The sequence below is a fragment of the Physella acuta genome, unplaced genomic scaffold (assembly GCF_028476545.2).
Source record: "Physella acuta isolate Inbredline_101_S28 unplaced genomic scaffold, ASM2847654v3 ptg001598l, whole genome shotgun sequence".
NCBI classification, from domain to species: Eukaryota; Metazoa; Mollusca; class Gastropoda; family Physidae; genus Physella; species Physella acuta.
The window spans coordinates 42,080-56,199 of record NW_026733112.1 but is presented as its reverse complement, the minus strand read 5'-3'; the positions used below and the strand labels follow the sequence as shown (position 1 = coordinate 56,199).

Below are 14,120 nucleotides of genomic sequence, written 5' to 3'. Positions count from 1 at the left end.
TCTGTGTTTTGTTTCGTAATTTACTGAAGTTCAAATATATTTATCGTCGGAAATTAAAAAAATATTTTAAGTAATCTATTAAATCATACTTATATTTAATCATCATTTATATAACGTTTTTAACATATTGCAGTTTAAAATTATTGTCGATCTATTTACACTGAACTACCTAATTATACTATTATAAGGTAGTTCTATTTATATAAATCTACAACCATTTATAATTATTTAGCAAACAAATAAATCATGCTCAATCGTCGACAAAAATCCCTTTTTATTGGTAACACGTATATGAGAAAATGTAAATAAGTAAACACTTTATTTTTTAATGTTTTAAAAAAGTTATTTTACTTTGAATGTGTAAACACCTTTGTTATGAGCCTGGCGGTGCAATTGTAAACAGCTTTGTTTGATCAATTCTCCATGAGCATGACGGCAACACTAACTGTTTACGCCGCTACAGCAGTAATTTGAGTTCCACGTTTTAGTTCTGCATGTCCCCATCCCCACCCCTTCTCCCATATAGTCTAAACCATTGTTTGATTTAGTGCCTAAAATACTATTCTCTGTTTTTGTTTGATAAATGCCTTGAAAAGTACACCATATATTGTTCACAAAAATAATTATAATTATAATTTTTTTAATTAAACAAAATGGAAAAGAAAATATACAAAACGATAATGCCTTGAATATTAACCAACAAATAAAGTCGGAAAATTAGCTTCAATTTCTTGAATATTAACCAACAAAAAGTCGTAAAATTAGATTCAATACATTCAATATTAACCAACATATAATGTAGGAAAATTGCCTTAACAAACGAACTCCATAAGCACTGTTTTATTTGATTTAAAGCTATCTAAACCTATACATTTATTTTTTATTCGCAACAAGCCTAACGACTAGACCAACAGCAACCGAGGCTACAACTGCAACTAAAACACCAAACTTGATCCCAAAAAATGTGTCCCTTTTGTTGGTAACTGCTGTGGCGTCTAGTGTATCTTGCTTCAAACCTTTCAGAAACGGCATTAAACCTGTGGCATAAAGAAAGGGCATCAACGTGTGGCATAAATAAAGGGCATCAAACTTGTGGCATAAATAAAGGGCATCAAACTTGTGGTATAAATAAAGGGCATCAAACTTGTGGCATAAATAAAGGGCATCAAACTTGTGGCATAAATAAAGGGCATCAAACATGTGGCATAAATAAAGGGCATGAAACCTGTGGTATAAATAAAGGGCATGAAACCTGTGGTATAAATAAAGGGCATGAAACCTGTGGTATAAATAAAGGGCATCAAACCTGTGGCATAAATAAAGGGCATCGAACCTGTGGCATAAATAAAGGGCATGAAACCTGTGGTATAAATAAAGGGCATGAAACCTGTGGTATAAATAAAGGGCATGAAACCTGTGGTATAAATAAAGGGCATGAAACCTGTGGCATAAATAAAGGGCATCAAACCTGTGGTATAAATAAATGGCATAAACCTGTGGCATAAATAAATGGCATAAACCTGTGGCATAAATAAAGGGCATCAAACATGTGGTATAAATAAAGGGCATCAAACATGTGGCATAAATAAATCAACGGCATCGAACCTGTCTCATAAATAAGCACTCTATACATATTTTTAATAAATATACAATTATACTTCACATAGTCATACAATTTACATAGTAAATAAACTCATAGGCCTACACAAAAACCTCACAATTATTGTGTAACTAGCTTGTTAAGTAAATTTTGTACACTGTGTCGTCTTTACTTTAGTACCATTTGATGTCAAGTTTGGTCCATATGATTTTTTTTTGTGTTTTGTCAATTTTTAATTTAATATTCAACGGATTTTAAATCTGATGTTACGACAAATATTACCCAATTAACTAAATAATAACACAATTAAGCCAAAAACTTTTATAATATACGGAAATGTGCTAAAGTAACTAGTTTTAGTGTACATTAGACCGTTTTACATAATTTCAACAACAAGCTTTTTGTGTGGGTTTTTCAATCGTTAAAAGATAAAGCCACACTCACTTGTGCCTCCTGTTCCCTTAAGATCTAAGTTTTCTACACTGTCCTGTGTTGACTTCCTCGCTGGCATTAACACATATCTAAAGAGAAAACAATAAATTGTGTATTTTATATTGTGTAAAAAGCAACACCACCAAAGGAAAAACACAAAGGCTACACAATCGTCCTAGAACATACAAATATAATTAAATATATCAGGGCTCCACAATGATATAGGAACTACACAAAGATATTAGGGATACACAAAGATACTAGAGCTACACTAAGATAATATGGATACACAATGTTATTTATCTGTGTTTGTTATCTAACGAATACCCAGAATCATTACATTAGTATTTAAAAAGCATTATCAAATACTATATGAAATGTTTAAATTAATTGAAAACATCACTGTGAAAAAAATCAGATATTTTTTAACGATATTCCATGCCGATATAGGTTAATTTACTGGTCTATCAATTAGCTAAAATATTTGTTAGGAGGTAAACACTAAATGTTTACTTTGAGACAAGTTGAAGATGACCCGTTCTGAACTTGACAACGGCTGAAAGACACTTGTTATAGGCCTCGGTCAGTGAATCCACATGACTTGAAGTGACTGAAAGAGAAATATGACTTAAGGTGACTGAAAGAGAAATATGACTTGAGGTGACTGAAATGAGAAATATGACTTGGGGTGACTGAAAGAGAAACATGACTTGGGGTGACTGAAAGAGAAATATGACTTGGGGTGACTGAAAGAGAAATATGACTTGGGGTGACTGAAAGAGAAATATGACTTGGGGTGACTGAAATGAGAAATATGACTTGGGGTGACTGAAAGAGAAACATGACTTGGGGTGACTGAAAGAGAAACATGACTTGGGGTGACTGAAAGAGAAATATGACTTGGGGTGACTGAAAGAGAAACATGACTTGAGGTAACTGAAAGAGAAACATGACTTGAGGTAACTGAAAGAGAAACATGACTTGAAGTGACTGAAAGAGAAATATGACTTAAAATGACTGAAACTTAAATATGACTTGAGGTGACTGAAAGAGAAACTGCTTTTAGCATGACTTCCGCGGATTGAAAAAGAAAATAGTTTTTACCATGCCTTAAGGTGAAGAACTGATAAGGACATCAATATCAGTGGCGACAAAACAAAATTGGTACTAAAGACATTTTATGACTTAGAACGGTTAAATTGTTTACTGACCAAGGGGGACCACTTGCTTAAGAATTGATTTTCTCATTTGATCTACTGCCATTACTGGCTTTAATTATAAATACCACAAACTTAAAGTTAAAGAACACCCAACAAAGTTCTTATCTCTATTATAAAATTTCAGAATTAGAAAAAAAAATCACCCCAATTTTTAGATTGGATAATAATATTATTTATATTACTTTTTATACACATATTATAATTTGTAATTTGAACACTGTAATACATGCAGTAAAAAATGTTAACTACATTGTACCTAAATGCCTCAGCTTGTGTTTCCTGTTCTCAATGTCCTCGATCAGTCTTTTATGGGCTGTGGGCATGTACATCCTCATCAGCAAAATCGTGTCTCGTTTTTCTGGACATTAAACAAACGAGAAATGTTAATCTCATGTTCGGCCCAAATCAAGAAACAACAAATATAGACCCATATCACAGATAATCCAAACATAACCCTAAACCTAGCAAACAAGGCTCATGCAGGCTGAACAACACATACACTGATTCTCATCTTCTCTGTATTACAAAGTTAATTTCTTATTCAAATCTTAGCTAACAAAGTTATTAAGGAAGTATGCAAACATAAGCTTCACAAAACGCAAACGAGCAACAACAGATGAAAATTTAAAATGTTCTTGAAATAACGTTTTCAAATTGCCGATAACTTTATTTAGGAAATGTTTTACAAAACGAGTGACCGGAAAGATGCGCAACTGAAAACAGCGCAACCCCAAAGCTGCGCACAAAAAAACTGCGCATGTCAATTTTGCTTTCTTAAATCGACCATTTATAGGCATTAACAAAGAGTGGCTACATGTACATTGTAGCATAATAAAACATATTTCTTCGAAATATGACAAAATTGAATTATATTAGGATTTTTAGTTTGTATTTGAGCGTTTTTCTGTTTGCGCGGTTTTCCGAGTACACGGAATATGTTGGCTTCTACATTAAATAATGGATGCTGCCCTCTTTATACGATTTTAAGTTGATAGTAGTTAGTTCTAACTAGTGTTCAGTTATCTCACCTTGGTCATGTTCTACACAGAGCAGGGCGTCCAGAAGTTGAAGGGTTGAAGACTGGGCTGCGGTGTCACCAAAATACTAAAAGGATAAGGGGGATAATCAAACATAGGATGATAAGGGAGATAATTCACATAAGATGATATGGGAGACAATCAAATATAGAAGGATAAGTGATATCTTTACCAAAATCATCACAAGGGAGAGTAATAAAAGTATCAAACGACAATTGGATTGACGGTTTCGTGTCTGCCATCGTCCCTTTTATTTTATTATTTACCTGGATAAACTATGTTTTGGCAGTAAGTTTTACCCCCTAAATGGTATCCCGTCCCCCCTCCCCTGCCTTGCGGCGCCAAAGGGATATTTATTCCTTTACTGGGCTAGTGACAAATTCGTAAAACGCGATTTGAAACTTTTTTGCCCCCCTCCCCCTATAACTTGCAAACAAAAAACACATAAAAATTATTCGTTAATAGAGAAAGCGCCCTTTTGCTTATCGTTTCCGTAAAACCATAAGAATAGTCTAGATAGCTAAGGTTAGAATATAGATCTAAATTTGATTTGTGTACCTTGATAGCTGCAAAAAGAATTTTTTTTTGTAGAATTGAATAAATACATTCCTTAGACTTTTTACTCACACTAATAATTGCATTATACTAATCAGATTTTCAGTCGTCATATCAAAACATTATAGTTTTGTCTCTACAATATATGTGAGCTTTATGCCCACCCCCCACCCCCAACTAGTGCCGAGTACATATATATGCTGAGTGAGCTCAGTAAACCTAACCAACACCATCCCTACATACAACACGATAACATCAGAGTTTTTAAAAAGTTTTACTTTTAAAGGATTTTCTGACACGCCCTCATAGACCAGTCCATTAGGCAAGGGGCCTCCTTCTCCTCCCCACCTGAGAGAGAGAGAAAAATAAAACAAAAATCAATTATTGTTTTTTTTTTCAAGTTTTTTCTTTAAGGAATATTAAAACATAATTAATTAAAAGCAACTGATCACATAGTACTTTTTATGTACTTTAAGCAAAATTAGTAACGTTCCCTTTTTAAACCTGACGGTTCACAAGTGAAGTAGAGTTCACCTATTTCTATGACCTCGGCATATGAAGAGATTGGCTTGCTATGTTTTCTTTTGTATTACAGTTTTAACATCGGCTTGTGAGGGCTGATACAGATTTGCAATAATAATCTACTTTCTTACAGGCACTTTCTTTCTTTAAAAGTGGTTTATTTATACATAAAATTTTAAAAAATTCTGATTTCGACTTTATTAAATGTGAATATTTAAATATTTAATTAAATGTTTATTTGTGGTCTGTGTAGAATTGAGAGAGATATGTGGGGGGGGGGGGGATAATCTGAAATAAAATAAAAAATGGCATAAAACCTGATTATACTATTGTAATCATTAGGGGATGCAACTTTTTTTTTTGACTGCCCCATCCTTAACCGTAATGCCACGGGTTGGCATTGAAGCCACGCTTGAAGGGTGTCACTGTAATTTATGATCTATCATTCCGTGTATCCTGAATTTACCCTTGAACCTAAACCAGGGGTCGGCAACCTTTTGAGACGGAAGAGCCAAAAGTTGCAATTTACAAAATTTCCCAGTTTTAAAGAGCCACACACATTTTTTATTTCAATATTATGATATTTTATTAGGACAATATATATATATATCTATATCTATATCTATATCTATATCTATATCTATATCTATATATATATATATATATATATATATATATATATATATATTTATATATATATATTTATATATATATATATAATAGAAAGTACATAGAAAATTAGAAAATACATATTCTAATATAATAGCGAGTGTTTATTGTTTATATTTATTATTATATCATTCATCACCAAATGTTGTAGAACAATATTTTTAATTTTCGAAAATAAAAAAAATTATACATATTTGTGCATGGAGCTGAAGAGCCGCATCTTGACATCAAAGGAGCCGCATGCGGCTCGCGAGCCGCAGGTTGCCGACCCCTGACCTAAGCTCCTGTAGTGTAGCCCAATATTTGGAATTAAGAAATAGACTAGAAGAATACCTCGGACAAGACCCATTGTAAATTTCTTAGTTGTCTAAAATTAATGCGTTAAACTTCGCCGGTAGTTTCCTATTTAAACAACAGTCAAATATTGTAATGTAAATTTATTTTAATGTAAATTTGGCACTCGCTTTCTAAAAATCGTTTTAGTATTTATATTTCTTAAAAATAATAACAACAACGTTAATTTAAAATGTATTATTATTAGATTTTTCTCGTTACAAACGTGAAGAAATGTATATGTATAGGTTGTGTCCCCTGATGAATTTGTATTTAGAGGAAGGGAAGTAATTAGGAATTTAACATTCTAAGTAAAACAATTATATTAATTATAACATTTTTTTTTCTACATTGCATTGTACCTCAATGCATAAAACAGTGGTGTGTTACATAATGTATCGATCACTGAAAACTTTTTCGCATCCCTCATAGTACTTTGCAGGAGTGACTATCAGTTTGGAAACGCAATATTAGCGTGTAGTGTGTGAACTCTTGGGTTATCAAAGCTCCCAATTAAATACATTTCACGCCAGTAGACGAGAAATTTCATTAGCTCTTTATAATTGTTCCTTGTTCCTCTTTAATTTAAGCTCTTTGTCCTTTTCTTTATTTAGTTTGCTTTTAATAGATTTTATCTGAACTCCCCTTATGTTATTTTTAATGTGTTGCCTTTCACCTGATTACCATGTCCTACCTTAGCTTCTTATAGATCAATACTTTGATTGATTCTCTATCGACCTGTCAATCTCAGCTCACACCGCGTTTTGTAAAACCAGTAACTGATCATGCAGCCTGCCTAAAGTCACTTAAAACAAAGTCATGACTTACCCACCAAAGAAGGGACGGATGACTTTGTAAAACGTATCCCCAGCCAGTTTGTCTGTGTAAGACAAATACGACAGACATAGTTATTGTAAACGTATCAGACAAATACAACAGACATTATTCTTGTGAACGTGTTAGATAAATACGACAGACATAGTTATTGTATACGTGTAAGACAAATACGATAGACATAGTTATTGAAAACGTGTAAGACAAATACGACAGACATAATTCTTGTGAACGTATATGACAAATAGGACAGCCATATTTCTTGTGGATGTGTTACACAAATACGACAGCCATATTTCTTGTGGATGTGTAAGGCTAATATAGAAGTTTGTGTGTACACTCTCATTTACTAATATACAACTGATCAATTTCTGATATATATTTAGAACAAATATTCAAGCGAAGCAATGAAATAGATGGCTAATTATATAAATTATTAGATCTAATGAAATTTTAGAACTCTAAAATTAATCGTACAGTTTTAACTGATGACCAAATTAATTTTCCCTTAAAATAAATTGTTGGGGACTATTAAAAAAATTAACTAATCCGCTTTCGATATGAAGAAATAGAAAGAACAGACTAAGAGATATATAAGAGAGTGACTTTATAGTCCCTACCGTGCGTGCGTGTGAGTGTATCGCCCCTACCGTGCATGCGTGTGAGTGTATAGCCCCTACCGTGCATGCGTGTGAGTGAGTACTGCATATCCAAGACTCCAGCCAACAGTCCATCCAGCTGTTGCACCAGTCTGTCAACGATTCTGTCTCTCTGTGTGACGTCACCCACAGGAAGCTTCTGGTAGTTGTCTAGAACTTCTAAAATATTCACCATCGGCTGGAGACGTTGTTCGTTATAAGGGGAAAAACATTTGTATTTAACAATGCAGCTAAATTTCAAGAACATTTTCAATTAGTTTCATAATATTATTTTAAAGGGGGTCTGTCGGCGCTATACATGCACACACAAACACAAGTCAATCACACACACCCACACACACACACACACACACACACACACACACACACATAATCTCTGAAGTAACCTGTCACAATCATCACGTCATTGCCATAAGCAATTATGTGCTTAGTTAATTATAAAAATAATTCTTCAAGCACAGCACTACCAGAGTTTCTTTCAGGAATCTACACCCCACCCCACCCCCACAGCGAAGGTCCACGACACCCCCCCCCCCCTCCCAATCCCACACCTCGGACGAAATAGAAATATTTTCAGAAATATACTATGACCAGTGCCCCCCCCCCCACCCCCCGAAAAAGAAAAAAAAATGTTATTGACTGCCCCCTATGAAGGTTTTTAGCCCCCCCTCCCTCTAAGAAAAATGTCTGAAAGAAACACAGTCCTTTACCTCTAGGCACTTGGCGAAGTTGAACTCTGCCATAAAGGTCACAATACAAAACCAGTCGCTCTCTGCCCCACCAGGTAGGTGATAGATACAGGCAAGGTTGCTGCTCAAGTAGACAGATATACAGTGGTGTTAACATGCAACATTTTAATGAGAACGATAGAAAAGAAAACAGTTTTTACACAAAAACACACGTACACTTACATACAGGTAGGTCCTGTATACAAGTACAAGCACACACACATCCATATATACAGGTACAAACACACACACACACACTTATATACAGGTACAAACTCACACACACATTCTTATATACAGGTACAAACACACACACACATACTTATATACAGGTACACACATATACATGGTGCCCTGTCAAAACGGCCCGGGACAAATCGGCCCCGTCAAAACGGCCCCGTTAATTTGACCCCGTCAAATCGACCCCCGACAAAACGACCCAGTCAAAATAGCCCCGTCAAAAGGGCCCCGACTTATTGGCTCCCGTCAATTGGGCTCCCGTCATATTGACTTGCGACATATAGGCTCCCGACAAATGGGCTCCCGATATTTAGGCTCCCGACAAATGGACTCCCGACATATTAACCCCTGACAAATAGGCTCAGGACATATTGGCTCCCGACAAAGCGGCTCCCGACATATTGGCTCCCGACATAAGGGCTCAAGACAAATGGGCTCCCGGCAAATGGGCTCACGACATATTGGCTACCGACAAATGGGCTCCCGACATATTGGCTCCCGGCAATAGGGCTCCCGACCTATTGGCTATTGACAAAATGACTCCCGACATATTGGCTCCAGAAAAATTAATGATATGACCACTATTGGCATAAAAGTAACCATTGTGTCCTACCTCAAACACCGCTATAACCTCTTTTTAATGCCCGAATGAAATTGTTTTTCATGAACCAACATTAATTCACAAACAAATCGAGCCCTTAACAGCTAAATTCCACCAATTCTAAAGTTTTGATAATGTTTAATTTACAACCGAAAAGATCTGTTGCTTAAAAGCGAGAACAGAAGTGTAAATGTATGATCTACATGATGTTTACATGATAACAGCATCTTGTTTTGATAACCTACAAGCATACTGCAGTTAGGAAGGTACAGCGTGGACCCTTCTCCCCACACACTGAGTTGGAACAGCCTATAACCGACTCAATTATGGATGTAATAGATAGATGACCCTTAAATTAAAACATACTATATTTTATAATAGATAAACTAATATAAAAATAAGGCCTGCCGAACAAGAGATGCATACGTTGTATTACATAAGAGTGTTGGATAAGCTAACTCTAAAGAATATTCATGAAGGGGTCCCACTGGCAGGTATCATATTCAATGAGACCGCTTTGCCGGAGACTTAGTTTCTACAGAAACGGTATTATCAGTGCAGTGACGTAGCTAGGATTTTTGGGCCCCTATGCAAAAATTATCAGTGGGCCCCTTCGTCAGCCTTCAGGCCAGTGGCGTCGCTAGGTCGGGTGTCACCCGGTGCGGCACTTCGTATTTTCACCCCCTCCCAGGAAACAAAGCATATATAAATTTATATATATATATATATATATATATATATATATATATATATATGACGGGGTCCATATGTCGCTGGCCCTTTTGACGGGGTCATTTTGACGGGGCCTATTTGTCGGCGCCGATTTGTCGGGGTCGTTTTGACGGGGCCGTTTTGTCATTGGCCGTTTTGACGCCGCACGCATATACATATATACAGATACAAACACACTTACACACATACACACAAACATGCATACATACGTACAAACACCCACACACCCCTCGTTAGATACAACGCACTAGTCTATGATAACATGTGTTCTTGTAAGGTAGTACGTACCGTGCTAACTGCAGCTGCTAAAAACTTCTGGGTTGTTTATTGTCGAAAAAATAGTAAGGGGGGTAACCAGGTTTGGCGAGTTAGGTTCGATCATTATTGTTGATATAAATTTATGTTTTAAATATGTCTTTATCTATTGTTTCAAATCAGTGGTAAAAAAACATATTTTAAAAAAAAGCAACTCAAATTCGAAAATAGTTAATAAATTTAATTTTTTTTAGAATCAATGTTATAAAGCTTGAAAACCCATTGAACTTGAAAATATTATTTTATATTTTAAGCTACATTTCCATGGTATATTGATTGTCTTTGACTAAGTTGAGCCTAGGCTATAATCTGTATTTCACTTTAGTAAGACAAACAATACAATGAGCGATTCTACCGAAACTCTGTGATCGATATTCTAAAACCCCATTATAATTAAATAGTTGATAATCATTTGGCATTTAAATCTTTTCAAATATAAATCTAGGCCCCCATATTAATGATCGTTTAATTTTTGGCAAAGACTACAAAGGGTAATTGGTGCACTATTTAATACCTTTAAAAAATTATATTTACTTTTCAATAACTTATATTTTAAATGAATTCAAACTTACTCAAAGTCGATTGGCCTGTTAAAAAAAAGATATAATTGAAAATGTTATGGATTAAACAAATAGTGAAAACAGTTAATTAATTGTATAATGAGATAAATATTTTGCTAAAGCTATGTTAAAAGTAAGTTGGCTAATAATTCAAATGTTTGTATTTTCTCAGGTGGGAGCAGAGTTTCTTCCAGGCATCTCTTCGGGGGAGCACCCCCCCCCCCACCCGAAGAAAGTCTACCGCCCCTTTCTTCCCCCCCCCCCCCACCCCTCCCCCAAACAAAATGGAATTTGTATAGAAAATATATACTTTTAACAGGGTCCGCCCCTACCCCTGGAAATTCTATCCCGCCCCCTCCCCTCCACCAAAAATTTCAAGTGCCCCCTCCCCCCGCGGAGAAATGTCTGGAAGAAACACTGGGTGGGACCTACCCTTCCGGGTCCACTAGTGTCCAGTTGGCTAGAGCCAGGTCAACGTGACTCAGGATAGGGTGTAAGCCGAGGTGTTGAGATATGTAATACAGGGGAACAGCCACACTCTTAGGCAGCACCTGCAATTCATACATTTAGTCATGTCACATCTTGTGTGGTAGTCTAATTTTCAATGCTCACTAGCTAGCGTTGGGGATTTGGATTAAGTTGAAGGACATTTAATTAGGAAACTGAATGACCGTACGTGTATGAAATACCTTAATGAGTTTATTAATTAATTATCTTTCTGATTTTACATTAGCCCCCCCCCCCCCCCCACAGACACCTGTAATTTACCTTGGGCACGTTGACGTCACCATCTTGCCAGACATAACCAGACGCGATCATGGCCAGTTGCAGGTGAGCGAGTCTCAGCTGTCTGTGGCCCGTCAGTTTGTTGTGGTCAAGTAGGGGCATCTGGACAAGTACAGGGAGAATTGGTAACTAGGGTTGTTAGAGGACCAGTTATAGAGAACCATAGGGGGTCTTAGTAACTAGGATTGGTATAGGACCAGTAGACAAGTAGAGGGAGGCTTGGTAACTCAGGTTGTTATAGGACCAGTTATAGAGAAATATAGGGAGACTTTATTACTAGGAATGTTATAGGACCAGTGGAGAAATATGAATAGAAAACAGAAAATGGGGGTGGCTAAAATTGTAATAGATCCAATAAATGCATCTGAAGAAATTAACAGTATGCGTAGTAGAGGGTTTCTAACGAAATTCGTCTCCTAAATCTGATCTTAAAAAGAGTTCAAATCTTTTGAGTGAAAAATGAAGTGTGGTGTAGAAAACGCGGACGACTTTGATAAGCGGCTTTATTCCCTTAACCCTGTTTTCCCCTCTATTTAGTACACACATCATTCGACTCATTTAATGTTAGGGTCACTGACCTTTAGGACAGCATTCCTGAGTTCTCGACGCTCTATGAGACTGGCCACAGAGCTGGCGATGTCCTCCCATGGTTTGAAGTAGGTTGGCAGCTCCGTCTGGTGGGGCGGGGAAGGCAAAGGGTCTTATTATTCAGATTTGTATAATTAGTACTGAATGCTCAGCACTTTTAGAGATGTTAATGTAATTTGAAGCCGCAGTGAAGGCAGATGGTCTTATTCATTAGATCTATGTAGTTACTGCTGAATGCTCAGCACATTTAGTGACGTTATTGTAAGGGAAAAGGGTCTTATTTATTAGATCTATTTGGTCACTGCTTATTCATTAGATCTATGTAGTCACTGCTTATTCATTAGATCTATGTAGTTACTGCTTATTCATTAGATCTATGTAGTTACTGCTTATTCATTAGATCTATGTAGTTACTGCTTATTCATTAGATCTATGTAGTTACTGCTTATTCATTAGATCTATGTAGTTACTGCTTATTCGTTAGATCTATGTAGTTACTGCTTATTCATTAGATCTATGTAGTTACTGCTTATTGATTAGATCTATGTAGTTACTGCTTATTCATTAGATCTATGTAGTTACTGCTGAATGCTTGTACATTTAGTGTCGTTAGTGTATTTTAAAGTAACTGCGCATGGTTTATTTGCCAACATTAAATAGTAGTTTTTAAATACTTCAAAGTGAATATTTTGGTGTCACTTCTTATTACTCAAGGGACAGTTTGGTTGAATGGTAGGGCGTTCGACAGCTAACCCAAAAGCCTCGAGTTAGGATCCCAGGTTCGAGTCTCAACGAGTCCACCCATGGATTACTGACTCATGTTTGTGAAAGTAAAGGCTGCCGGTACTCTACTTCACCTGCTACATGGACCGTAAAGTAGGGAAAAAAATATTTTCTAGATGGTCAACAATTTTTGCTACTTTAATTTTGATGTTTTGGGTGTGTATCAATTTTAGCTAATTCATTGTGAATATTTTGGAGTTTACGTGAGTACTTCAAGAAAACTAGCCACATGTTTCGCTAAAATAAATATTTAAAAATTATCATAGTGAGGATATTTCAAGATGTTTCTAGATTGTGTGTGACGATTGTTGTATTAAAATAACACTCACCAGAGGGCGGTCGAGCATAAATCCAGTTGTATTTGTCACGTGGTAGTGTTTCAGATCTATTTTTAGATCAGCTAATCCATCGTGAATCATGGGGCTCATGCTGGCTTTACTAATCTCACAAGTCAAGCGGTCAGTTTATCAAATTGTTTATTTTTTTTATTGTGAACTACAACGAAGTTCTCCCTGACCAAACGACAACAAAGCTCAAACCTTGTCGCGGCGTTTGTTGCTGATATCATCAACTCCGTTAGAGCGAACTGTGGTCTGGTTGTGTAGGGGATAAATGTGGGCCATGGTACGGTGGTCTAGTGGTAGATGATACCAGGGACATGTGTGCAGTTAATGACACGCAGATAAAGTCGAGGGCCTGAGAATGAGTTGGGTAATTTATGTGTGCTTTGACTGTTGGTACGATGGTTAGGCGACACACAACACGCTAATGAGCCGTCCATTAATTAACATTTGCATCGAGAAAAAAAATCTGAAAGTTTGGTGTGTATGGTATGTGTGTTTGGGGGGGGGGGGATGCCTTTATGATAATTTTTTTCGGGAAGGATTAAAGTATTTAAAAAATATGTGTTTTTCTTTTTTTTTAAA

At 36.1% G+C, this 14,120-nt stretch overlaps 1 protein-coding gene across 1 annotated transcript; it reads right to left on the bottom strand.

Annotated features, from left to right (window-relative positions):
- Positions 1 to 297: 297 nt before the first annotated feature.
- LOC131929106 (myoglobin-like) lies at positions 298 to 13,807 on the bottom strand. Its single transcript, XM_059285303.1, has 14 exons — positions 13,524 to 13,807; positions 12,402 to 12,497; positions 11,806 to 11,925; positions 11,470 to 11,588; positions 11,050 to 11,064; positions 8,572 to 8,671; positions 7,883 to 8,039; positions 7,197 to 7,248; positions 5,123 to 5,192; positions 4,281 to 4,356; positions 3,509 to 3,610; positions 2,546 to 2,642; positions 2,045 to 2,121; positions 298 to 1,037 (listed from the first exon to the last, which is right to left on the bottom strand). Exons 1-14 carry the CDS (start codon positions 13,620 to 13,622, stop codon positions 874 to 876), a joined length of 1,344 nt encoding a protein of 447 aa, XP_059141286.1. The 5' UTR covers positions 13,623 to 13,807; the 3' UTR covers positions 298 to 873.
- Positions 13,808 to 14,120: the final 313 nt, after the last annotated feature.

Coding starts and splice junctions, on each gene's coding strand:
- LOC131929106 (XM_059285303.1), bottom strand. CDS start 13,622: ATGAGCCCCATGATTCACGATGGATTAGCTGATCTAAAAATAGATCTG. Junction 12,498..13,523: donor TTATGCTCGACCGCCCTCTG/GTGAGTGTTATT, acceptor CCGCCCCACCAG/ACGGAGCTGCCAACCTACTT. Junction 5,193..7,196: donor ATCCGTCCCTTCTTTGGTGG/GTAAGTCATGAC, acceptor TCTCTCTCTCAG/GTGGGGAGGAGAAGGAGGCC.